This window comes from Arachis hypogaea, chromosome 12, assembly GCF_003086295.3.
Source record: "Arachis hypogaea cultivar Tifrunner chromosome 12, arahy.Tifrunner.gnm2.J5K5, whole genome shotgun sequence".
Taxonomy (NCBI): domain Eukaryota; kingdom Viridiplantae; phylum Streptophyta; class Magnoliopsida; order Fabales; family Fabaceae; genus Arachis; species Arachis hypogaea.
In genome coordinates, this window is record NC_092047.1 from 13342776 (window position 1) to 13367144 (window position 24369).

Here is a 24369-nt window from a genome sequence, read left to right on the forward strand (position 1 = left end):
TGCGAAACCCGAACCAACTGGCGAACCCGATCATATATATATATATATGGCTTTTTCATTAGACAATGATTATTCATTATTAATATGTTTGGATTTTAATTAGTTTAGTTTTTAATGTATTTGGTGTTTAACATGTTTGGATTATTTCTATTGATGTTACATGTTTATTGTACTTGTTGAATTTTTAACATAACAATTTGTTTTTTTTTTTTTATAAATTTTAAAGTCATCGGGTACCCAATTACCTGAACCGAACTAATCCGTTCTTAATCGGTTTGGTTTGGTTCGGGTACATGTACAAAAAATACAAATTCGAACCAAACCGAACTAATTATATTTTGATCAGTTCGATTCTAATTTTACCATAAACCCGAACCAAACCGACCCGTGCTCACTCCTACTTCTATCCATTCACGGTCTTTTATGAAGATTTATATAAAAATTTGAAATTTGGTTTGTTGTATGCAATTAAATACAAATTTAAAATATAATTTAAACAATTTTATCCTCATACAGAATTCAATGAGGATGGATTGATTGTTCAATTCCTATTCGATCGAAAGAATTTGGCCGGCTCTAGCTACCTTGCAAATAGGGGTGGCAACACTACTTGAACCCGCGGGTACCCACCCCGCCCCTACCCGTTCGGGGCGGGTAATTACCCGCCCCCACACCGGGGCGGGTTCTTGGGCGGGGCGGGGCGGGATCGGGTTTAGGTTGAACCTGCCCCTACCCGCCCCGGTATATATAATATATATGTAAATATATATATTTTTAATATATAATATACGTAATATATATAAAATAATTAGTAAAATGATTAATAATATTATATCATATATAAATTTTTACTTTAATTTATATTATGTATGTAAATTGTGGTTATATAATTTTTAAAATTTAATCTTTTTGTTGGATTTAATAATTATAGGGGCGGGTAGGGGCGGGTAGGGGCGGGACGGGTACCCGCAGGGGCGGGTTAGGGTTTAACATTTTACAACCCGCGGGTAGGGCGGGACGGGTTTGATGCGGGTTTTTTGTAGGGCGGGACGGGGTCGGGTAGAGCAAAAACCCGCCCCTACCCGCCCCGTTGCCACCCCTACTTGCAAAGCACACTTATATATTTGAATCATACTGTAATAAACTTTGTACAACCAACTTAAGTAGAAAAGATTCTATTACGTATATTTAAATTATATTTCAAAATTTTATGTATTTCTATGCAACAAACAAAATTTGAAATATATATAATTTAAATTTAAAATTTAATACTCAAAAGAGTACATAAAAAATTTAAAAATTTTGTCAGTTAAAAATTATATCTCATTTAAAAATTTGAAATATTATTTGAATTGATTTAGTGTAAATCCTAATAAAAAAAACCGTGAAGTCAGTGAGTAGAAGAAGTAATAGTATTAATAGTGGGTAGTTAGAAAAAAAAAAAAAAGATAACCATCTTAATAGTAAGAGTTTATGGGTGCATTTATGTGCTTTCAAAGTAAACATATTAATGTGTTTATTTTAAATGTACAGTTTATCTTCTTTATTCTCTAAAATGGACTGTTTATTTTTTTCTATTATTTAAAATTATCTATTTTTTTATTATTTGAAACATTTTATTTTTAAGAGTTTGGTCCAATTTAAATTATTAATATTTTTTATTATTTTCAAAAATTATATTTAATTATTTATGAATACATATATCTCGTTCATACGGTAAATGAAACATATGAAAATTGAAAAAATACACATATCTCGTTTACACTGTAAATGAGATACATGTAAAATTATTTCATTTACAGTATAAGCGAGATAAGAAAAAAATATTTATTTCGATAAATATTTTTTAAATTATTTATTTTAATAATCATTATAATTAATTTATTTATTAAAATAAAAAATTCGTCAATAATGTACAAAACATTATTAATACACATTTAAATTAAATTTTTTGAAACAATTTATACCCATATATAATAAAAATTACTTTTAATTTACATTTTCTGAAAAATATTTATTATTTCCTATATTATTATTATTATTATTATTATTATTATTATTATTATTATTATTATTATTATTATTATTATTAAATTCGATCAAATCGAGTGTGAGTGAGCTATATATTTGATTCCGTTAGCACATAAATTAAAGCACGTGAGTAAATAAATAACTCAAAAATAATTATTTTAAAAATCAAACTTGAAATTTTTAGGTAATTATTTTTCATAAAATTTTTAACTATTAATTTATAGTAATTATATATTTTTAATTTTTTATATCGTATAGAAACATTAAAATACCAATGGACAGACACTACTACGGGCTCATCAAAATGCTAGTATGAATAGAGAATTCAAAGGTAATCGATAACAGTAGTGAAAAAGAATGTGTCATTCTTATTAAGTTTGGTAGTGTATCAATCCGTTTAAAAATAACAACAAAAAATAAAAATTGATGTTTTAAATTTTAAAATATCTGTCAACATCTAATCAATTACGATCATATTAGATATGCACAAAAATTTAATTATTAAATTAATTATTTATATAAAATATATATTAAAATATAAAATATATATTTAAAATAAATTAAATAATATATATATTTATACATAAATATATATTTAGTGACAAATTTAAAAAATTTTGATAGTGGAAACAAAATATATATAATATAATAATTTTTATAATAAAAATATTATATTTACATAAAAAATTAATTATCAAATTATTTAATATAAATTTGTGTATAAATATATATATTATTTAACTTATTCTCAATGTATATTTTGTATTTTAAAATTTATTTTGTACAAATAATTATTTTTTATGTATACGTAACCTAATTGTTGGTATAATTATATTTTGTTATTATAAAATATGATTAGTTTTTAGAATATTAATTATAAATTAAAAAATTTAAATAATAATTTAAATAACAATATATAATTTAAAATTTTATTTTTTATATTTTATATTTTAAAAAAATTGAATAATTTTTCATTGACAATATAATCAAAATGTATGTTTTTTATATATATATTGTTAAACAATTATTAAAAATATTTAGAACCCACCTTTTATATAATTAGTTCTGATCTTAATGATATTTATAGTTAAAAAAATTTATTTAATTAATGTAATTGTTATGAGAAAAATTAAAATTAATTTAAAAAAAATACCAATAAATAGATAATATTTTTTTAGATTGATTTTTTAAAAAAATATTAATCTTATTTAAATTTGAGAATTTGTCATTATAATATACATCTACTATAAAATTTGAAAATTGATTATAACAAGAAATAGATATCTCAATTCTAATTCGCAATTACTGCATCTTTGATTTTTTTAATGCATAAAGTACTATTCTCTGTACTTCTCTTTTCTATTTCTATAGCAGAATTTCCACCTCTGTTAGATTTTTCACAGCCAATAACACTCTTAATTTAAATTGTAATCATTAATTGAATAACTGTTAATTTTCTATGTTAATTCGTTTTAAAATAATTTTGTCTATCTATAAAATTTTAAGCACATGATCAAAATTATGAGTAAAGTATTATTTTAGTTTTTAATGTTAGACTAAATTTTAATTAATTTAATTTTTAATATTTTAAACGTTTTAATTTAGACCCAAAAATGAATTTAATATTGTCCCATTTTTAAATTTGATGTGAATAATTAATGAAGTGAGCGACGTAAATGTTAACAATATTTTTAGTTAATTCATATCTTTTTATTTTTACGTATTAGAGAAATATAACCAAAATCTTCTTGTAACAATTTCTCATTTTTGCATAAAACCTCGAATCTAAAATCAATCACTAACGTTCCAAAATATAAGAAAAATAATTTATATTGGTGATTGTTAGAGGGTTGATTTAACTTACATACTGAAATCGAATATTATGGTATTTTCAATGTGTTAATTATTTGTGTTAAATTTAATAGTGGAACAACACCAAATCCATTTGAAATTTTTTGAGACTAAAATAAGATGTTTGAAATGTTAGAGACCAAATCAGGATTTAGCCTAAACGTTGAGACTAAAATAATATTTTATTCATTTATTTATTATTTTTAAATATGTGTATTTTATTTTTAATAGCTATTTTGAAATAAAATCTTTAATTAATTCAAAAAATTATTATAAAAAATTTTAATACTTAGTAATAGAAGAGATGAAAGTAAAATTTTTATGGCCTGATTAGTTTTTATTTTTATTTTTACTATCTTCTATTTTAAAGTTTTATAAAAAAAACTAAAACATAGTAAAAAATTTAAAAATAAAAAAAAATCCAACTCTAATATTTTGTTTTTTCAAGGAGAGGATTGTATAGCTAATGAGTAATAGCTCAAATGGTATAGTCTTTCCATACTCAATTAAGAGATTGTGGGTTCGAGTTTCTTATCTTTAGTAAAAAAAAAAAAAAAAAAAAGGAGAGGATTGTATATTTGTATTTACCTGCATATGTAGTTACGTGAGTTGTTGGCTTTCTTTCTTCTTGTCCTTCGGACCAAAGTTTGATTTTATCATTAAGTAATAAATTGAGAAAAAGGGGACAAAATGGCATTTTAATTTTCCCAATAAAAATAAAAATATACTAATAAGATATAAAAATAAGAGTAAGTTCGCCACACTAATAGACAAAACTTATTATTTTTAATGAAATTCACTAATACAGTGGGCGAACTTGCTTTTGTGTAAAAAAAAAAATTTTTAAATTTCAATAAATAAAAATGGAATAATTGTTTTTGAAAAATAATAATTTTTTTAATTTTATTTCAAAAATTTTTTCTAATGTTAATTCTTATTAATTTTTAAATTTAAATAACTTTCTAAAATTTAGAAAAAATTAGCATTACATTAGTATTTAATAGGTTTACAATTATTTGCTTGTTAATAATATTACCTTAACATGAGAAATTGGTACACATTTAATTTCAAACTTCAACAAGATTTTAACTTAACAAATAGGAATTACATATTGAAACCGATCAAGTATATAATTTTGCATTTAATGTTTTTGAAACTTTCTCTGTTTTATAGTTGTTGAAAAAGCTTTCTCTTTCTCTGTGGTAAATAAAATACGTGTTGCCATTAATAAATTGATATTTAAGGAAGATTTATTGATGGTCAAAGTAATTTACCTACCAGATGTCCAAATAAATTTTTTTTTTACTTTAAATTCCACAGAAAAATGTTTACAACTTTACATGATAATTTAAAAACTTGTCTCTAGCCTTCGTTGAAAAAGAAATTCATCAATTGGAAAAATGAGTGCTAATCAGGAAAAAAAAAAGGGGTGAAAAAAAAAAGAGCTACTGTGGCTTGAGAATTTTCTTAGCATCCGGATGTTTTTTACTGGGGAAAAAGTATAATAATAATAATAATAATTAACTTTTAAAAACTTAAAAATTAAAATCTGAGTTTTTTTCGGTGTCTACTAAAAATATGAGTTTGTTAAAAGCATAACCTATATATATAAATTTATTTAAAGGTTACTTAATTTAGAATAGTTAATTAGTCAATTACAAAATTTATTAATTTGTTTTTTTTTTAATTACAAAATTCAAGATCATTTAAAATACGTACGAAAATAAATTAGATTCATTAATGTGTTATTATATAATTATATCATAAAATAATAATTTTATACCAAAATATTTATGAGTAACACTACATATACCAAAATAGTAGTTACTATCAAATAATAGCAATAATATAAAATAAAAATATAAGGCATTATACGTATTTGAGTATGATAGTTACAACTAAAATTAAATATACATATAACATTTTTATATAATATATAAAATTTAATCATAATAAATTACATTATAAAATAATTTTATATGTACATCTAATTATATCACATCATATTGTTACGTTATTAAAAATCACTATATTTTATTTTATTATGTGAATAATTATTTTAAAAATAATTATATTATGTATATACTAAAATTAATTATTAAAATTAATTATTAGTAATAAAATATATATTAGAATATAAATATACATTAAAAATAAATTAAATTACACATATATTTATACACAAATATATTAGTAGTTAATTTTAATGACTGATTTTAGTGTATAAATAATATTTTTATATAAAAATAAATAAAAATAAATAATTTTATAAAATATTTTATATTATCAATTTATTAAAATTAAACTCACGATAATATTATCAAATTTCAATAAAATTATTTTCCTAAACTACATAAGTTTTTATAAATATTTGTTTGTTTTTTCAGCATAATATTGCTTTTGTTTCTTTCTTTTTCTCCTCTCCTTTTGTTGAGTGGTGAAGACAGGAGTACATGACCACCAACCTATGCAGCCAACATGATAAAAAAGCCAACAAAAACGCAAAGAAAGAAAGACAGCAAGCTTTGTGTGTTGTGTGCAGAACAACACACAGATCTAACCAACATCAACATGGGGTGACTCAAAAACAAAAACTAAAAACCACACAATAAAAGAAAACAAAAACAAAAACAAATAAAGAAGATAAAGCAGCTGAACTTGTTCATCGCCGCCACTGGAAATCACAACTCAATACCTCAAAGTTTCAATTTTTGTTTTCATTTGTTTTTGGGGGGTGAGTTACTTTTCATCTCAATTATGCTCTTTTTGTTTTTGGAAGTTCTTGATTGATTTGTTCTTCAATTCACTTCTATACCGATCTTCAGTTGTTTTTTATTATTTATTTTTAATTTCAAGTTTGATTATTCGTTTTTGATTGATCAGGTAGCTTCAATTATATGGTTGCCGTTTTTTATCATGATCATCATAGTTCTTGTTAGAGTTTGACTGGAGTTTGTTGATTTATCATACTATTTATTATTAAATTTTGTTTTGTGTTTTGTGTTTTTTTTTTAATTTCCTCTTGTTTTGATTGGAATTTTGTGTTTGGTCAGGTAATTTTGTAATTATTCAGGCACATCAGATTTTTATTTTTCTTTCTTCCCATTAAATTTTGGAAATTGGGAACAAACTTATCAGGTAATCTCTGTTCTGTTTCAGATCTTTTTGACAGAAGATAAGAAAAAGAAAGGTGGCTTTGATTTATCTGAAACTAAACCTTTTGTGTTGCTTTCATTCTGTTTGTTTTTTTGCTCCAATGAATGCATACAGGTAGAAGAAACTGTGTTGTGTTGTGTTGACTTTGTGGTCAAAACACACAAATTGCTGTGTGGTTCTGGTTTTGATTCACACAATCTTCCAAAGGATTGAGTTCCTTGCAGCTGCATCAGAAGACGAAAAGGCCGGTTTGATTGTTTCGTCGTGATGGCGACTCTAGCTCATGCGAATTCTAGGAGAATGTATTCATGGTGGTGGGACAGCCACATAAGCCCAAAGAATTCAAAATGGCTCCAAGAAAATCTGACTGGTAATGCCTTCCACAAATCTGGGAGAAATGAATTTCAAATATCTATTGTTTTTGTTTGTATCTATGGATAAACTAATTGTTCATGATATTGAACTCTAAAGGAAGTCTTATTAAGGTTTTCTCTTTCTTTGCTATCATAATATTATGCATAATTAGTGAGATATGTTACTTTGCTATAAGTTTTGGAATATTGAACCGGACAAGCATATTTCGTTGTTTGCTTAGTCTGGCACAATGATGTAATCTGATTCAAATCGGTGTTAAGGTTTTCCAACTTGAGACATTTTAAGGTGATTAATGGCTTTATATATGGAAACATTTTCTCTAAATATGCAACTTTGCATTTGTTTACATCTTTTGAATCTTATTAGAAGTTATTTTCTTTCTGTTTTAATAACCAAAGATGTTTAAGCATTCGAAGACAGGATTTATTTCATCATAGAAAAAATAGTAAGTATGCCTTTTCAAATGATCATGTTTATTTGCTTAATGACCAGAAAGTTGTGATAACATTTTTCGGTTAACATACCATCTGCTGCTATGCTTTTAGATACATGTGAACTTATCAAAATGGTATCTTCTGTTTCTCAGACATGGATGTGAAGGTGAAGCAAATGATTAAGCTTATTGAAGAAGATGCTGATTCATTTGCACGGAGAGCAGAAATGTATTATAAAAAACGGCCAGAGCTTATGAAATTGGTCGAAGAGTTTTATCGGGCTTATCGGGCATTGGCTGAAAGATATGACCATGCAACTGGAGTGATCCGCCATGCACATCGAACAATGTCCGAAGCATTTCCTAATCAAGTTCCAATGATGCTGACAGATGATTTACCAGAGACTGAGCCACGCACACCGGATTCGCGGCACCCCTCACGTGCATTCGACCTCAATGGAGCTAATACTGAAGATCATGATTCTTCTATAAACAAAACAGGTTTAAAACACCTCAATGATCTTTCTATCCCCAGAGAACATGAAAATTTTTCGAAGTTTCCAGAAGGAAATGCTAGAAGGGGTCTCGATTTTCATGACTCACAAGAGGATGGTGGAGGGCTAAACAATGGAAGCCACGATGAAAAAACTCAAGCCTTGTCAGAATCTGAACGGGTGACAAAAACTGAGACAGAAATTTTGGCCTTAAAGAAAGCCATTGCTAAATTAGAAGATGAAAAGGAAGCTGGTTTGCTTCAGTATCAGCAGAGTTTGGAGAGATTATCTAATCTTGAATCAGAAGTTTCTTCTGCACAAGAGAATTCTCGGAAACTTGATGAGCGAGCAAGTAAAGCTGAAGCTGAAGTTCAAGCCTTGAAGGAAGCCCTCAAAGAATTACAAGCTGAAAGGGAAGCTAGTCTTCTTCGATATCAGGAATGCTTGGAGAAAATATCTAATCTGGAGAATAATATTTCTTTTTCTCAAAAGGATGCAGGAGAACTCAATGAACGAGCTGCTAAAGCGGAAACAGAAGTCGAGTCTCTAAAGCAGGACCTTGCTAGAGTTGAAGCTGAAAAGGAAACTGCCCTTGTTCAATATCAACAGTGTCTGGAGACATTATCGAAATTGGAGGAGAGGTTAAAAGAAGCTGAGGAAAATGCAAGAAGAATTACTGAGCAGGCTAATGCAGCTGAACATGAAATCGAGGTGATGAAGTTAGAAATTGCTAAACTCACTGAAGAGAAGGAAGATGCTGCTTTGCGTTATCAGCAATGCTTGGAGATAATTTCCAGTTTGGAGCATAAACTCTCTTGTGCCGAAGAGGAAATGCGTAGGCTACATTCCCAGATAAATGAAGGGATTGAAAAGTTACGCAATTCCGAAGAGAAGTGTCTTCTCTTGGAGACATCAAATCACACTCTGCATTCTGAATTGCAGTCTTTAGCCCAAAAGATGGGATCTCAAAATGAAGAACTAAGTGAGAAGCAGAAAGAGTTGGGGAAAATTTGGAGTTGCTTACAAGAGGAGAGGCTGCGGTTCATTGAGGCCGAAACTGCATTCCAAACTCTTCAGGATTTGCATGCCCAATCTCAGGAAGAGCTTAGATCTCTTGCTGCCGACCTTCACGGTAAGGCTGAAACTCTGGAGAATGTGGAATCACAGAAGCAGGCTTTACAGGATGAAGTACACAGGGTCAATGAGGAAAACAAGATTCTAAATGAGCTCAAAATTTCTTCATCTCTATCTATGCAGAATTTGCAGGATGAGATATTGAAACTCAGGGAGACTATAGAGAAAGTGGAGCAGGAGGTTGAGCTGCGAGTTGATGAAAGAAATGCTCTTCAGCAAGAAATTTACTGTCTTAAGGAGGAGCTTAATGATATGAATAAAAGACATGAAACTCTGATGGTCGAAGTGAGGTCAACGGGCTTTGATCCAGAGTGTTTCGGGTCATCTGTGAAAGAATTACAAGACGAGAACACGAAGTTGAAGGAGACGGTCGAGACTGACAAAGGTGAGAAAGCAGCCCTTCATGAAAAACTGGAGATCATGGAGAAACTTCTAGAGAAAAATTCCGTTCTAGAGAATTCCCTTTCAGACTTGAATGCCGAGCTAGAGAGTGTCAGAGGAAAGGTAAAGGCGTTGGAAGAAACATGCGAATCCTTGCTTGCGGAGAAATCAATGCTTCTTGCCGAGAAGGCCGCCTTATTTTCCCAGTTACAAACAACTTCTGAAAATCTGGAGAATCTCTCAGAAAAGAACAAACTTTTAGAAAATTCACTGTTTGATGTGAATGCTGAACTTGAAGGATTAAAGGTAAAGTCGACGACCTTAGAAGACACGTGCAAGTTACTTGACAATGAGAAGTCCAGTGTCATCTCTGAGAAAGAAACCTTACTTTCACAGTGGAACATCACACAGCAAACACTGCAAGATCTTGAAAAACAGCACAGTGAATTGGAGATGCAGCATTTGGAATTAAAAGGAGAGAGAGAGTCTGCACTGAAAAAGGTTGAAGAGTTACTGGTTTCCCTATATTCCGTGAGGGAAGAGCATTCCAGAGTCACTAAGTTGAGTGAAAATGAATTGGCTGAGAAGGAATCACAAATTCATGCTCTACAAGAAGATGCAGATCTCCAGAAGAAGGAATATGAGGAGGAACTGGACAGAGCAATGCATGCTCAAATAGAAATTTTTATCTTGCAGAAAAGTATTCAGGATTTGGAGAACAAGAACTTTTCCCTTCTAATTGAGAGTCAGAGGCTTTTGGAGGCATCAAAGTTGTCCGAGAGAATGATATCTAAACTGGAGACCGAAAATGTTCGGAAACAGGATGATGTGGATTCTTTGTCTGAGAAAATCAGAATACTAAGAATTGGGCTGCTTCAGGTACTGAAAACTCTCAACACTGATGGCAAACATTTGCATGAAGATACGCATGAAGAAGATCAGATGCTTCTAAACCGTATACATCAAAAGCTTCAAGATGCAAATGAGTCCTTTGACACAGTTTTCAGTGAAAGCCAGCAAGTGGCTGTTGAGAATTCGGTTCTGGTTATGTTCCTTGGGGAAATGAAACAAAAGTTAGAGAATCTTGTGACAGAAAGAGATGCACTCGACGAGGAATTCAAGATCCAGTCGAAGCAGTTCTTGGCATTGCAAATCGAGGTCCAGAAGATATTGGAGAAGAATCAGGAGTTGAAGTTGACAATATACAAGGGAGAAGAGAGAATGGAAATAATGACATCCGAAATAGAGAATCTGCGAAAACAGGTGGCAGACTTGGAAGAGGGAAACAAATTCTTGAATGAAGAAAATAGCAAAGTATTCGAAGAGAAGAAGTCCTTGACAGGAAGATTTCTAGATCTTGGCGAAGAGAAAAGTAAGTTGGAAGAAGAAATGTGTTTTGTGATCCGCGAGATAATAGCTCAGTCTAATATTTCTGTGATCTACGAGAACATTATCTTCGAGAAACTCATGCAGCTTAAAGAATTAGATGAAGATCATCAGAAGCTTTGTTCGATAAACAATGACCTTGAAGAGAGATTGAAACTAATGGTGGGAAAATTAGAGCATTCAGAAATGGAAAATTCACATCTCAAAGAGTTATTTGTGAAGTCAAATGTTGAATTGAAGTTAGTTGAATCTGTCAATGATCAATTGAGTTGTGAGATTACAAATGAAAAGGAATTGCTCTCCAGAAAGGAAAATGAGCTTTTGGAAGCAGCCACACTGTTTAATGCTTTGCTCGCCGAGAAAACAGAATTGCATAGAATGGTGGAAGATCTGAAGTTTAAGTATGATGAGGTGACTGGGATACTTAAAGACCAGGCGAATCAAATTCTGAAATTATCCTCGGATAAGGATTGCCAAACTGAAGAGCTCGAACACCTTTGCGAAGTGAATCAGAAGTTGGAGAATGAAATGAGGCACCTGCATCAACAACTTGGTGAAACTAAGTTGAGAGAAAAGGAGTTGAGTTATGAGGTGCAGAAGGGAACGGACGAGATTGAAGAATGGGAAACTCAGGCTACAACACTCTATGCTGAACTGCAAATTTCTTCTGTCATTGAAACATTGTTTGAAGGGAAGGTCTGTGAACTATCCGATGCGTGCGAGAATCTTGAACGCGAAAACCACTCTAAAGAACTGGAAAGTGAGCAGCTGAAGGAAAGAGTTAGCCAGTTGGAAGGCGAAAATGGAAGACTGCATGGTCAGTTAGCTGCTTATGTCCCGGCAGTTGCCGCTTTAACCGATAGTGTAACATCTCTGGAAATGCAGACTGTTACAAATCAAAAACCTCATGGCGATGAAGAATCTAAGGTACTAAGATATGCAGTGTTTCTTTCTTAAACTGTATTATAATTTCTCAATATTTTAGTTCCTGGTCATTATTTTTGTTCATTTTTTATGGTAATTGATGCAATTTGATTTTCTTATGGAAACCATTTTCAGGTTCAAAAGATGTTGGTAGATCATGAAAACACGGACAGTGGTCAACAAACAAGTGAAGATCGGACTGTCGTGGCACCGGATGCACTCGCAGACCTGCAGAGGAGGATCCTGGCAATTGAAACAGCAGTGAAGCTGATAAATGAAAGCAGGCATGCTTCTCAAGCGAATGAAGCGAATGAGAATCGGAATGGAGCCGCTTCAGACCTGAGAACAGGGAAATCAAGGCCAGATGTTCCTGTAACCGAGATTGAAGTTCTGCCAAAAGACATCATGCTTGATCAAATCTCTGAGTGTTCATCATATGGGATAAGTAGGAGAGATACACCTGAGGCTGATGATAAGATGCTCGGCTTATGGGAAAGTGCCAATACACCGAATTTCACGGATGAACCGAGTGGCTACAATCGAAGAGGAGCAACCAAGGATTCGAAAAGTAAGCATCCTTCGTCGGAGTCTTTGGTGGAAAAGGAGTTGAGTGTGGACAAATTAGAGATCTCGAGACGAATGAAGCAGGCACACGAGGAAGGCAACAAGAGCAAAGTTCTAGAAAGGCTTGATTCCGATGCGCAGAAGTTGATAAACCTTCAAATAACCATACAAGATTTGATGAAGAAGATGGAGATTACTGAGAAAAGCGCAAAGGGAAAAGGTGTTGACTATGATGCTGCGAAAGGACAACTTGAAGCTGCTCAAGAGACCGTCACGAAGCTCTCCGATGCCAACAGTAAGCTGACAAAGAATGTCAAAGAAGGTACATTGTCTTCCGGCAGGAAGGACTCGGCAGACTTGGATGAGAGCGGAAGCGTCGGCAAAGAGAGAGGAGTCTTGGAACAGGCACGGCGAGGATCCGAAAAAATAGGACAACTGCAGCTAGAGGTTCAAAGATTGCAGTTTCTGCTTCTGAAACTTGATGGTGGAAAAGAAAACAAGGAGAAAGCAAGATTCATGGATCGAAGTCCTCGAGTACTTTTGCGCGATTATCTCTACGGCGGCGCAAGAAACAACCAGCAGAAGAAGAAGAAGAAAGGTTTTTGTGCATGTGTGAGACCTCCAACCAAAGGAGATTGAGTTAGCAAAACCATTTTCTCGGCATATTTTTAGCATAGTATTATTTCAAATAACATGAGACATTACATTTAGCTTTCTTGTTTGTAAAGTTTCCTTTTTTATATAGATGGTATAAATGATCCTTACATGTTTTGATCCTTTTGTACATTTTGTGCCTCATATATATTCATAAGAAGAGGCTAAGATGGAATTTTCACCATTTTGTTTTTCTCTCCTTTTTCTGAATAATTCCCTCCAATTCTTTCTCATTGCTGTAGGATTCATGTTTTTGTTTGTTGTTTACTTATTTTCCTCATCATTGTGGTTCTGTGGATTCATGTTTTTGTTTGTTAGTTTTGAATTTTTAAATAATTGTTTAATGACGTATATAAAAATTGAGGAATTTAATTATATTAATAATGAAAAGATTATTCAATCTTTTTAAAATATGTAATTTAGAAAAATGGAGTTTTAAGTTATGTGTTATTATTTAAAATTGATATTTTAGTATTTTAATTTAGAGGAGTGTTAGGAGGCCAGCAATTTTTGTGATTTGTAGTCATCAAGTAGTCATCAATGATGTTTTTAATGGTGTGAGATTTCATCAAATGATGTGAGAGTATTCACTTTTTTTTTACTGGTTACATGCTGATTAGAATTTAATGAAGTTACTGGTCCCTAGACTTTTTCTTTAATTTATTAGTTAGATACTTGAAAAATTAATGATATTTTATAACAATAAAATAATTGTCATGTTATATATGTTTTTGTCTTTACTAATAAAATTTTTTGGATTTGTCACTGATCTCAAAAATCCGTGTCCAAAATTTAATCACATTTAGCTCTTGATTAATCTAATTGTTTGCTTCATAATAATTTTAGAGGATCATTATCCTAATCTTTCAATTGAAATAGATTTAGAGCACAAATCATGGAGATACTTTCCATTTCAATAGATTGTCAAGCTTATTACATATTGATTTACACATCAGATTTTCTTGCAACATAGGATGCAAACTCTTGAGAAACAAAAACACACATCAATCTTTCATTTTTTTTTTATATATAAATTACCCTGTGCTTCTCTCTCTCTATATATATTCTTCAGCATGATTCACAAACACTCATGCCACATCTTTTAATTTGATATTTTTGTCTCAGACTTTGTTCCAACCCTCTGATTCATCTTTCTTGGAATTTGGTTTGCATGTATGTAACATGAAGTTGCATGCTCCAACAGCTTCTTCAACTGTCAAATATATCCATTTTTCACCAATTTTCTCTTGGAATTTGGATTTGTTGAGTTTCTTCATCACCTCACTTCCAGGGTTGACCATAACAAGCTACACAAATTGGGAAAAAAAAATATTTAAAAAAAATAAAATAAAGCATATTAAGCATTCTAATAAATGACCCCAAGAAATCCTTAGTACTATAATAATAATATAACAAGAAATTAAAGGATGAAATTACTTGTAGCCCTCTTCTATCTGCAATCTTATTAACCTCTTCAAGCATGCTTATGCCACTTGTATCAATGTTCCCAACAGCTGCCAATCAAATTACACACAAATTTAGAATTTCAATTTTGATAACCCCAAAAAATGCTCAATTAATCATATTTTCATGTCTTATTTTTATATGCTCAAACTAATCAGCACCTTAGAATTTCAATTTTGATAACGATATTGCTAGTTAAGAGAAAAGATCTTCTTGCATTTATATTATACAAGAACAAGGATAACAACAACATAGAATGATTCATTTTTCTTATTCTTATTGTATACTCGTTATTTTATGTCATAAGAGTGATAAATTAACCAACATACAATGACAAAGACATACAAATTTTAATTTTTACTGTTAATTTTTTTTAAATAATATTTTTATGTTAAAATAAATACGAGGTGGACAAATGTACAAATAATATTATTCTTTAAATCATGATACGCACTATTCATCAATGTGTCAAATAGAAATAAGCCTTCGAAATCGAAAAAGGCCAAGTAGGCCCATTTCGTGCAGACATGATACGTCAACAAATCATTCGATAATGCTAGGGAAACAAGAAAAAATCGTCAAAATTTATCTTAATTAGCATTCATTAATTATTGCTGCTAATAAAGTAATTTATTACTATTTTTGACTAATTTTCTTTAATTACCAAACATTTCCACAAATAATTTTCCATAATAATTACTATATACTTAGTTACTTATTTCTCATATCCATTACTTACTTACCACTCATATCCAATATAACATACTGCAAACTTGTCTCCCCAGTATCTTTAATTCTATCTTCTTCATCATCAATCCACCTTGTGATCCTATGAAAAATAACCATTTTTTGAAAAAAAAAAAATTAGCAATTTAGCATCCACTTATAAGCCATAACTTCTTTGGAATGTCACAACAAATGAAATCCAAGTCTTATTATTATTATGATGTAGGTTTCTTGGTAATTACCTCTCTCTTAAATAGCTTGCATTGGCAAAGTAAATTGGTGCATCAATCTCTAGAATTATGATTCCGGGAACATGATTTGCATTTTGGTATTGCTCAACATTTCTGTATATACCAGAATTTGGAATGTTCCCTAAAACAAATGTCCTTGGTCTTGTAACAAATAGAAGTACCCTAAGCACAGATAATGCAACCTGGAAAATGCACACAAGTAATAAGCACATAATTTAATTTTCACAAACCCTATATATATATTTATTTATTCTGTTTAGAATTTAGATAATCAAAACAACTTATCACAAAAAGCTCTGTCAGAGATGCTTGTGAAAGAAGTTGAATTAGACTAATAAAAATTCTCATAGTTGTTGTACTAGTTTCAATATAGTTAGAAATTTTGCAAACAGGTATTTATTTATATTATATCAACCATGCTAAAATTATCTACCAAATCAATTATTTATATAAAATATATGTCAAAATATAAAATACATATTAAAAATAAATTAAATAATATATATATTTATACACAAGTACATAATAACTCATTTGATAGTTAATTTTTGTGTATACATAGCTTTTTTTCAATTAATTTTTATAATTTAAATATCTCTAACCAAGTTTCTATACTATCCAAAGTTTTTCAATAAGTCCTAGTTCGGAAATTTTCTCATCTAGCCCATGTGTATAAATTGCCTTTTTTTTTTAAATTTAAAATTTTTGTATCCAAATAGATTTGATCACAAAATATATATTTAAATTGGAGGTAACTGAATGAAAAATACTTATACAATATAAACTATAAAGGAAATTGAAAAATAAAGGAAATTGAGTAGATTGAAGCATACCGCAATGACAAGGCCAATTTCAACACTACCAAAGACGACACCAATGTAAGCACTCATGCACACAAAAAAGTCAAACTTGTCAACGTTCCAAAGATGAATTGCAGCTTCATAATCTATGAGGCCAAGCATTGCAGAAACAATAATGGCTGCTAGCACCACAAGGGGTGTGTAATGGAACAACGGTGTTAGGAACAACAACGTTAGCATCACTGCAATTGACATCACTATGTTTGATACTGCTGTCTTGCATCCAGCATTATAGTTCACAGCTGAACGTGAAAATGGCCCTGAAATCATTCAAAAAATATTATATTTTTTTAATTTTTATATGTCACACTTTTTTTTTTTTTAGTTTAATTCTCAAGAGATGCAATTAAATAGGTATCTTATTACACAAGAAATCATTTTATTTGGGACAAAAATCTTTATATTTTTGCAGAATAATATTTTTATGTTGTATTCTAACTATGATTATAATGGCTACAATGCCTATATATGAAATTTTAACTACATTTAAAATTAAAGTTATATTTTTTATTATTTAGTAATAATTTTTAATTTAAAAAAATTAAAATAAAAAATGAATTAAAATAAAAAATTATCAAATAATTAAAAAAATAATATTAATTTTAACTAAATTTTTTTTTTTTAAGTTTTGTCAAAATTCCATAACCTTAATTACCTGTTGTGAGGTAGCAAGAGGTGAAAGAACCAAGAACATTCATGGTGCCAATAGCTATCATCTCTTTATTGCCATCAATATGGTAATTCTTAAACATTGCAAAGCTTCTTCCAACTGCTATTCCTTCAGCAAGTGCTATGATTCCAACAACAATCCCTGTTCTTATTGCTGTGCTCATGTATGGCGACACAAACACCAAATCCCCCATTGATGGCGGATTCAACCCTTTCTTCAATTCTCCTATCTGATCATCAAACATTTTTTTCAAACTTAGAAGCGAGACTCGAATTCAAGACCTCTAATTGAGGATGGAATACTATGTCATTTAAATTAAAATTCGTTGGCAATAGTCAAACAACATTATTAATTTTATTTTTAATATATTCATCTTTTATTTATTAGATTTAATTGTTCTATTAATCTTTATAGATTTAGTAAATTTACACTTAGGTCTCTGTATTTTTTCGTTTTAATTAGATTTTTATATTATTTTTAATTTTATAACTAGGTCATTTTTAGTGTAAAAAATATTAGAATTAATTAAATATTTATCCGCACATTGAAAGTATTCATAATTAAGAACCTAAGTATACTTTTGACTATATACTTTTTGGGTAAAATATTTCGTTAATTTTAATGTTTTTGATATAAAAATAACCTAATTACAAAATTAAAAATAATGTAGAGACTTAATTGAAAATAAGAAAATGTAAGAATATAGTTACAAATTTGATAAAACTACAGAGACCAATAAATTAATTAAACCTATTCATTATTATTTGAGAGCTTAATTTCAATAAATTGATAGTATAAAATATAAAATATTTTACATAATCTTTTAATCATATTTTTTTTAGATAATCATTTACGAAATTAATGTAAAAGATACTTATTTTTTACTAACATAGTATTATGTAATTAGATAGACGTAAAATTATTTTACTCTAACATTACATTAAAATTAAATTTATTATTTAATGAAGTAGAATGGGCATAATGGTCATTACTCACCACTTGAACGCCGTGGTTCTCAGCGTGAGTGAAATAGACGAGAAAGCTTCCCAATATAACGGACGTTAACGGTGCCATTGCTGATACCCAAAACAACTTTGGTTTTCTTTTGCTCTGCATTTATATGTCACATACCCAAATTCATATTCTATATAATTCACATAATTATTATGCCATTTAATTTAATTGTAAGATAATAAATATTAATTGCTATATATAAAGGTAAATCCTAACATTTTTTTTATTACTTAAGTATTAGATTTTGTGCATGTGAAGATGCATTACTTACAAAATATCTTGTGAGAAGGAGGAAGAAAATGAAGGTAAATCCTAACACTGCGCTCTCCCATCTCCACTGCCATAAACCAACAGCGAAATAAAAATTATACTATTAGAGTCAAAAGAGTAAATGGAAAAAATGAATATTATATACTCCAATAATTTTGGAGCTACCTACTAACCATGCTCATCTGGAAAATATTGAATCATAAAAATTTATTATTTAAGATTAACAGTTAAAATAATTTCAATTTAATATGAATAATTTTTTGAGAACTTTTAGAATCATAAAAATTTCTTGGTGACAAAAATTTTAATTTGAGATTGTTGGAGACTAATTTGAGAGTTGATAAAAAAAATTATTGTTTATGGTTTAGTCTCTAAAAAATTTTAGATGTGCGTTAATTTAATTATCAAAAGATTAAAAATTTTAAATTAATTCTTAAATAATAAATTAAATTAACTTTTTCATCAGTTAGATGATGGTTCGTGACAAAATAATTTATGTCTCATAATATCATCTAACTAATAAAAAACAATCTAAATATCTAATTATTCATAGTTGTAAGGATCAAACTGAATATTTAATAAATCTACATTCCATTATTGTTTCATTAAATAAATAAATATCTCACAAATAACAGATATTAGTATTTAGGCATAGGATGAAATAAAAAAGATAAGTAGTGTTATTGAAATAATAATAATAATAATAATAATAATAATAATAATAATAATAATAATAATAATAATAGTTGTACCTGATGAGTTTGGGAAAAAACAGAGCGCATAACTGAGATGATATCAGCACGGTGAGTGAAATGTTGAAGACCAAGAATGGATTTGAGTTGTTGTAAGCAAACCACAGTGGCTGCTCCTCCCATGAACCCTACTATGGTTGCATGTGACAGAAAATCCACTATAAACCCTAGCCTGTACTCCAACCACAATTTATTCATGAGTAATTATTCTACTTACTCTTTCACTATTTCTATTCTTTTTTATTAATCACATGTCTTCACATACATATTTCATCACTTCTAGCTAGAATATGGTACATTAAGAATTTAATATATTTTAATATAATTTATATTTAGATACATTGATTATTATTATTATTATTTATTGTACCAAATTTTCAAAATAACATATATTTTGAAACTAAGAATGATGATTTTGATGATATTATTATTGTATAATTAATCTTGATAAAATTATATCAATAATAATATGTTATACGAAAAAAAATGAAAAAGAAAAAAAGAAGGAAGGTGGGGGAATCTCATTGAAAAATTCTAAATGTTTGAAAAAGACAAACATGAAAGGACAAAAATAATCTTCCCCCATACAATGTACTGCCAAGTCCCGAAGATCGCATTACCTTGCTTTTTTCCTTTCAAACATTTTTTTTTTCTTTTATCATTTATTTTCTTCCACTTAAATGATTCACTTTCTTATTCCTTTTACTTCTGAAAATATATTAAAATTTAAAATGATATGTTAAATTTCTTTAAGAAAGACATGTATATTAACCTTATTGTGCCCATTTTGTATAAGACATTATAATGATTGTGAGTTAGTGAAAATGAAAATGAGCATGCTTAATAATAATGCTCTAGAATCCAGAAGTTTATTTCTCATAAAAAATGTTGAGTTGAATATTGGATTTGAATTTATTTGATTAATATATAGATTATAAATATACCTGAATAGACCCAATGAAGCTTGGAAAATTCCGGCAAAGAAAGTAGAAGTGAAAGCAAGGTGGAGAAAAAGATTTGGATTCTGAATTGGATTAACTTCACTTGACAACATTGAACCCAAAAGAAGAGATCCAACTGCCACAGTTCCCACTGCTAAGTCCCTTGAGCTTCCCATCATTGCATAAATCAGCGGTGGTATGAAACTTGAATCTGCTCCCATCAATCAATAATTTCACCAAAAATTATAATTATCATCAATTATTTAGAGAAAGTATTTAAAAAAAAAATTATCTTATTATTAATTATAAGATACATATTTTTTTTATTAAATATATAATTATTCATATATATGTCTCTTTTTATCTGTGTTACCTAGATTATTTTTTTAATTTGATTCACAGCTTGGTTGCTCTCCACGCTCACCGTACCATGAAGAAAATCTCATGTCCTAAGCTGTTCCTTCTCATTGTTGAAGAGAATGAAAAATCTTCTTAAAAAATATTTGTTGAGTTATTATATATTATATACTATGTACTCTTTATGTACTCTCACTAAAAAATAATTACAATAGTAAGACTATTATTGATAAAAAAAATAATTTAGGTAACAATTTGTTTAAATATTTGAAATAAGAATAATTTCATGATATAGTATTAAAATTTTATCAAAAAAAATTTAAGATTTGATATTTATTGCCCACAAGAAAAAAATTCAATATAAGAAAATAATAATTCATGTGTCTCCTAGCTTAGGGGATTGAAAAAGGATGAATTGAAGGAAACTTCTTGCTAGTTCTAAAAAACTCTTAAAAGTTATATTTTTCTAAAATTTATAGTAAAATAGCAGACAATGCAATAAAAATGTGATCGATTTTTCTTTTTTTATCTGTTTAAATATTTAGAATAAGAGATAATTTTATAATATAAAATCAAAATTATAATAACAAAAAAAATTTAAGATTTGATATTTATTATCCAAAAGAAAAAAAAATTCAATATAAGACAATAATAATTCATGTGTCTCCTAGCTTAAGGGATTATTGAAAAAGGATGAATTGAAGGAAACTTCTTGCTCTAGTTAGGAAACTCTTAAAAATTATTTTTCTTAAAATTTATAGTAAAATAGCACACAATGCAATAGAAATGTGATCGACTTTTCTTCTTATTATGATAAAATTTAATTACTTATTGAACTATATTTATATGGCCTTTGTCAAGAAGATATATGTAGTTTCAACTAAAAGGAAAAATAAAACTACAACATATAGAAAATCTTTTGTGTGTTACAAAGTTAAACTATTCTTCATTAAAAACTAAAGAAATTAAAATAGTTGAGTTTAAAAGAAATTATATATAATTGTATACAATTTTATATATTCTTGATGATCATAAGAGAGAAAGTAAACTTAATTAAATACATATAATACCCACATAATCCAAGAATTGGAGGCAAGTTTGCAAGCTTAGCATAACTGATTCCTTGAGGTATGGCCAAGCTAGCAATGGTGATTCCGGCAATGAGGTCCGATTTCAAGAACTGAAACGTATAGCTCGGACCCCATTCAAATATCGGGAAGAAATACTGGAGGCCAAGAATCAACCTCTTCGAAGGAGGCTGGTTCTTGAACCTCCTCAACGGGTCGTCCGGAAAGAATGTCTCCTTCAATGAGTATTTTAGAAACTTGAAAAATGGTTGTGGTGGTGGAACAACCACACGAGGATGTTGTTCACTCTCATCACTATTCATGGATGAAGGGTATGATGAATAATCAACATTACCCATTTTTCTCTAATAATACTATATCTTATCCTTAATAATTAGTACAAATATAATTAATGGTGCTAAAAATATGTATGACTACTATGTGTTATATATACTACTAAATATTAATAAAGTGGTTTTAGTTTGGTGTATGTTGGGAGGAATAATAATTAGGAGAAATATATGTGTTATATCTAAATTATGGTGGATGAGGTTGGTTTTTTTGGATAGAAATTTAGGTATAAGAAGAAGGCCAGAGAGGGACAAAATATTTGAGGAAGAAGAAGGAGGGTGGTGTGTGTTTAGAGTGTGAATGACATGGCTTTATATAATAGTTTTTGTGCACATATAGCCTAACTTATATTATATGCACTATATAATAAGTTATTAAATTATTGACATATTGTTGAAAAAAAAAGTAGACAATTATATGATTTATTAATATGATTTTTTTATTATTTTATTAGTTTTAGTTTTCTTTTTAGCAACTTTTTTAGGTTTAATAATTTTCTCACTTTCCATGGATGTGAGATAATTGTATGTATGTCTTAATCGATATAGTTGTTAATATGTTCGTTGTCAAAAGTTCTCTTTAATTAATTGCATCTGATTTAATTTGACCTTAACCCAATATTAGTTCAGTTCTAGTAGTTAGGATTAGGCTCATTAGGAGTTATAGGGAGGTTTTAGTTATTTGATTAGGCATATAAATAAGTATATTGTCCCATTGTGTATTAACAATTTATACTCTCTTACAGAATTATAAATCAATTAGCTATTGATTCTTTTTTATTTATTTTAAGATGATGACTACTCACGTGAAATTTTTATGTAAAAATAATATTTAAAAATTATTAAATAATTTAACATATTTAATTAAATTATTATTTAATAATTTTTAATTATTATTTTTATATAAAAATAATTTTATGTGAATCGTGACAAATTAAGTTGAAACACATATCAAGGGAAATTATTTATTACCATGTCAACACCATCAATTCATTGCTTTTTTTCTGATAATATGCTAACTGCTTCTTTTTAAAAGCCTATATTTACTAGATTATTCTAGTATAAAAACTTTAATTAATCTTGTTTAACTCATAAAAATTATAAAGAAGACATTAATTTCTCTAAAAAAATTATTTTAAAATCTCAAATGTGAAACATCTAATGATTTAATTATTCTATTAGTTTTATAATTTTACTAAATTTTTAGTTAAATTTTTATATTTTTTAACTAAATTTATATATTATTTTTAATTTTGTAATTAAATTTTTTTAGTATAAAAATATTAAAATTAACAAAATATTTCTTTTAAAATACATGTAATCAAAGATTTAATTAGATTTTTAATTATGAATATTTTTAACTTATAAAAAATATTTAATTAATTTTAATATTTTTTATATTAAAAAAAAATTTATTATAAAATTAAAAATAATATAAAAATTTAATTAAAAAATATATAAATAAATTATAAATTTAATAAAATTATAAAAAATAAAAAATAATTAAATCGATAAAGACACGGCATATACATGAAACACCACCTTTGAAGAAATACATGGTAGTATTAATTTCTCTCTGCTTTAACCAATGACATTGTGTTTATATGTTGATTACGTTACTACCTTAAAACGTGAAATGAATAAAAATTGAGTAGTGGGGTCAAGGAATTGAAGATTCTCTAGAAATTTGAAGTGCGCATATAGATATGCATGGGACCAATTGATATTAGATGATTGCTACAAAAGAAGGATAGTGGGTGAAGAAGGGTAAGGGATGGAAGCTAAGGGTATCCCAATAATGTTATTTTCCATTAAACTATTCTCCCAATATAATATAGGACTGTCAAATGGGCTAGTCTGTTCCATTTAGATCTGGCCCATTAAGTCTGTGGGTTAAACAAACTAACCCGTTTAAGTCCGCTTTATTTGTGGACTAGAATTTTTTGACCCAAATCGTTTATGGTCAGCCCGATGGGTTAAACGGACCAGTCCGTTTATCATTTTATTTTATTTTTGAAAAATATTTTTGATAAAAAATATCACTTTTAGGTCAAAAATCATTAAAAAAAAATATTTTTTTTAATTGATGGGTCGAATTTTCAGGTTGGATCGAGAGAAATATTAGCTAAAAGTATTACTTTTTTTTTTAAAAATGTAAAAAAAATTAAACGGGCCATCCGTTTAATCCGCGGACTAGCCTGTTTAACACGTCATTTTTTTTGGGTTAATCGAGTTCAGCCCGTTTAGCTCGAAATTTAAATGGG

At 28.6% G+C, this 24369-nt stretch overlaps 2 protein-coding genes across 2 annotated transcripts; one reads left to right on the forward strand and one right to left on the reverse strand.

Moving 5' to 3' along the window:
* The first annotated feature begins 6233 nt into the window (after positions 1-6233).
* Positions 6234-13567, forward strand: LOC112726919 (protein NETWORKED 1D). Its single transcript, XM_025776481.3, has 5 exons — positions 6234-6616; positions 6936-7020; positions 7153-7408; positions 8000-12168; positions 12301-13567. Exons 3-5 carry the CDS (start codon positions 7306-7308, stop codon positions 13366-13368), a joined length of 5340 nt encoding a protein of 1779 aa, XP_025632266.1. The 5' UTR covers positions 6234-6616; positions 6936-7020; positions 7153-7305; the 3' UTR covers positions 13369-13567.
* A 696-nt stretch (positions 13568-14263) lies between these two features.
* Positions 14264-22441, reverse strand: LOC112726920 (sulfate transporter 3.1). The gene is made up of 11 exons (XM_025776483.2): positions 21763-22441; positions 20335-20542; positions 19391-19562; positions 18640-18705; positions 18351-18464; positions 17340-17583; positions 16658-16944; positions 15816-16006; positions 15591-15676; positions 14821-14897; positions 14264-14690 (listed from the first exon to the last, which is right to left on the reverse strand). The coding sequence occupies exons 1-11, from the start codon at positions 22112-22114 to the stop codon at positions 14505-14507; spliced, it is 1983 nt and encodes a 660-aa protein (XP_025632268.1). The 5' UTR covers positions 22115-22441; the 3' UTR covers positions 14264-14504.
* Between the last annotated feature and the right edge of the window lie 1928 nt (positions 22442-24369).

Coding starts and splice junctions, on each gene's coding strand:
- LOC112726920 (XM_025776483.2), bottom strand. CDS start 22,114: ATGGGTAATGTTGATTATTCATCATACCCTTCATCCATGAATAGTGAT. Junction 17,584..18,350: donor AGAACCACGGCGTTCAAGTG/GTGAGTAATGAC, acceptor TTTGATGATCAG/ATAGGAGAATTGAAGAAAGG. Junction 15,677..15,815: donor GCAAGCTATTTAAGAGAGAG/GTAATTACCAAG, acceptor TATTTTTCATAG/GATCACAAGGTGGATTGATG.
- LOC112726919 (XM_025776481.3), top strand. CDS start 7,306: ATGGCGACTCTAGCTCATGCGAATTCTAGGAGAATGTATTCATGGTGG. Junction 7,409..7,999: donor GCTCCAAGAAAATCTGACTG/GTAATGCCTTCC, acceptor TCTGTTTCTCAG/ACATGGATGTGAAGGTGAAG. Junction 12,169..12,300: donor ATGGCGATGAAGAATCTAAG/GTACTAAGATAT, acceptor AACCATTTTCAG/GTTCAAAAGATGTTGGTAGA.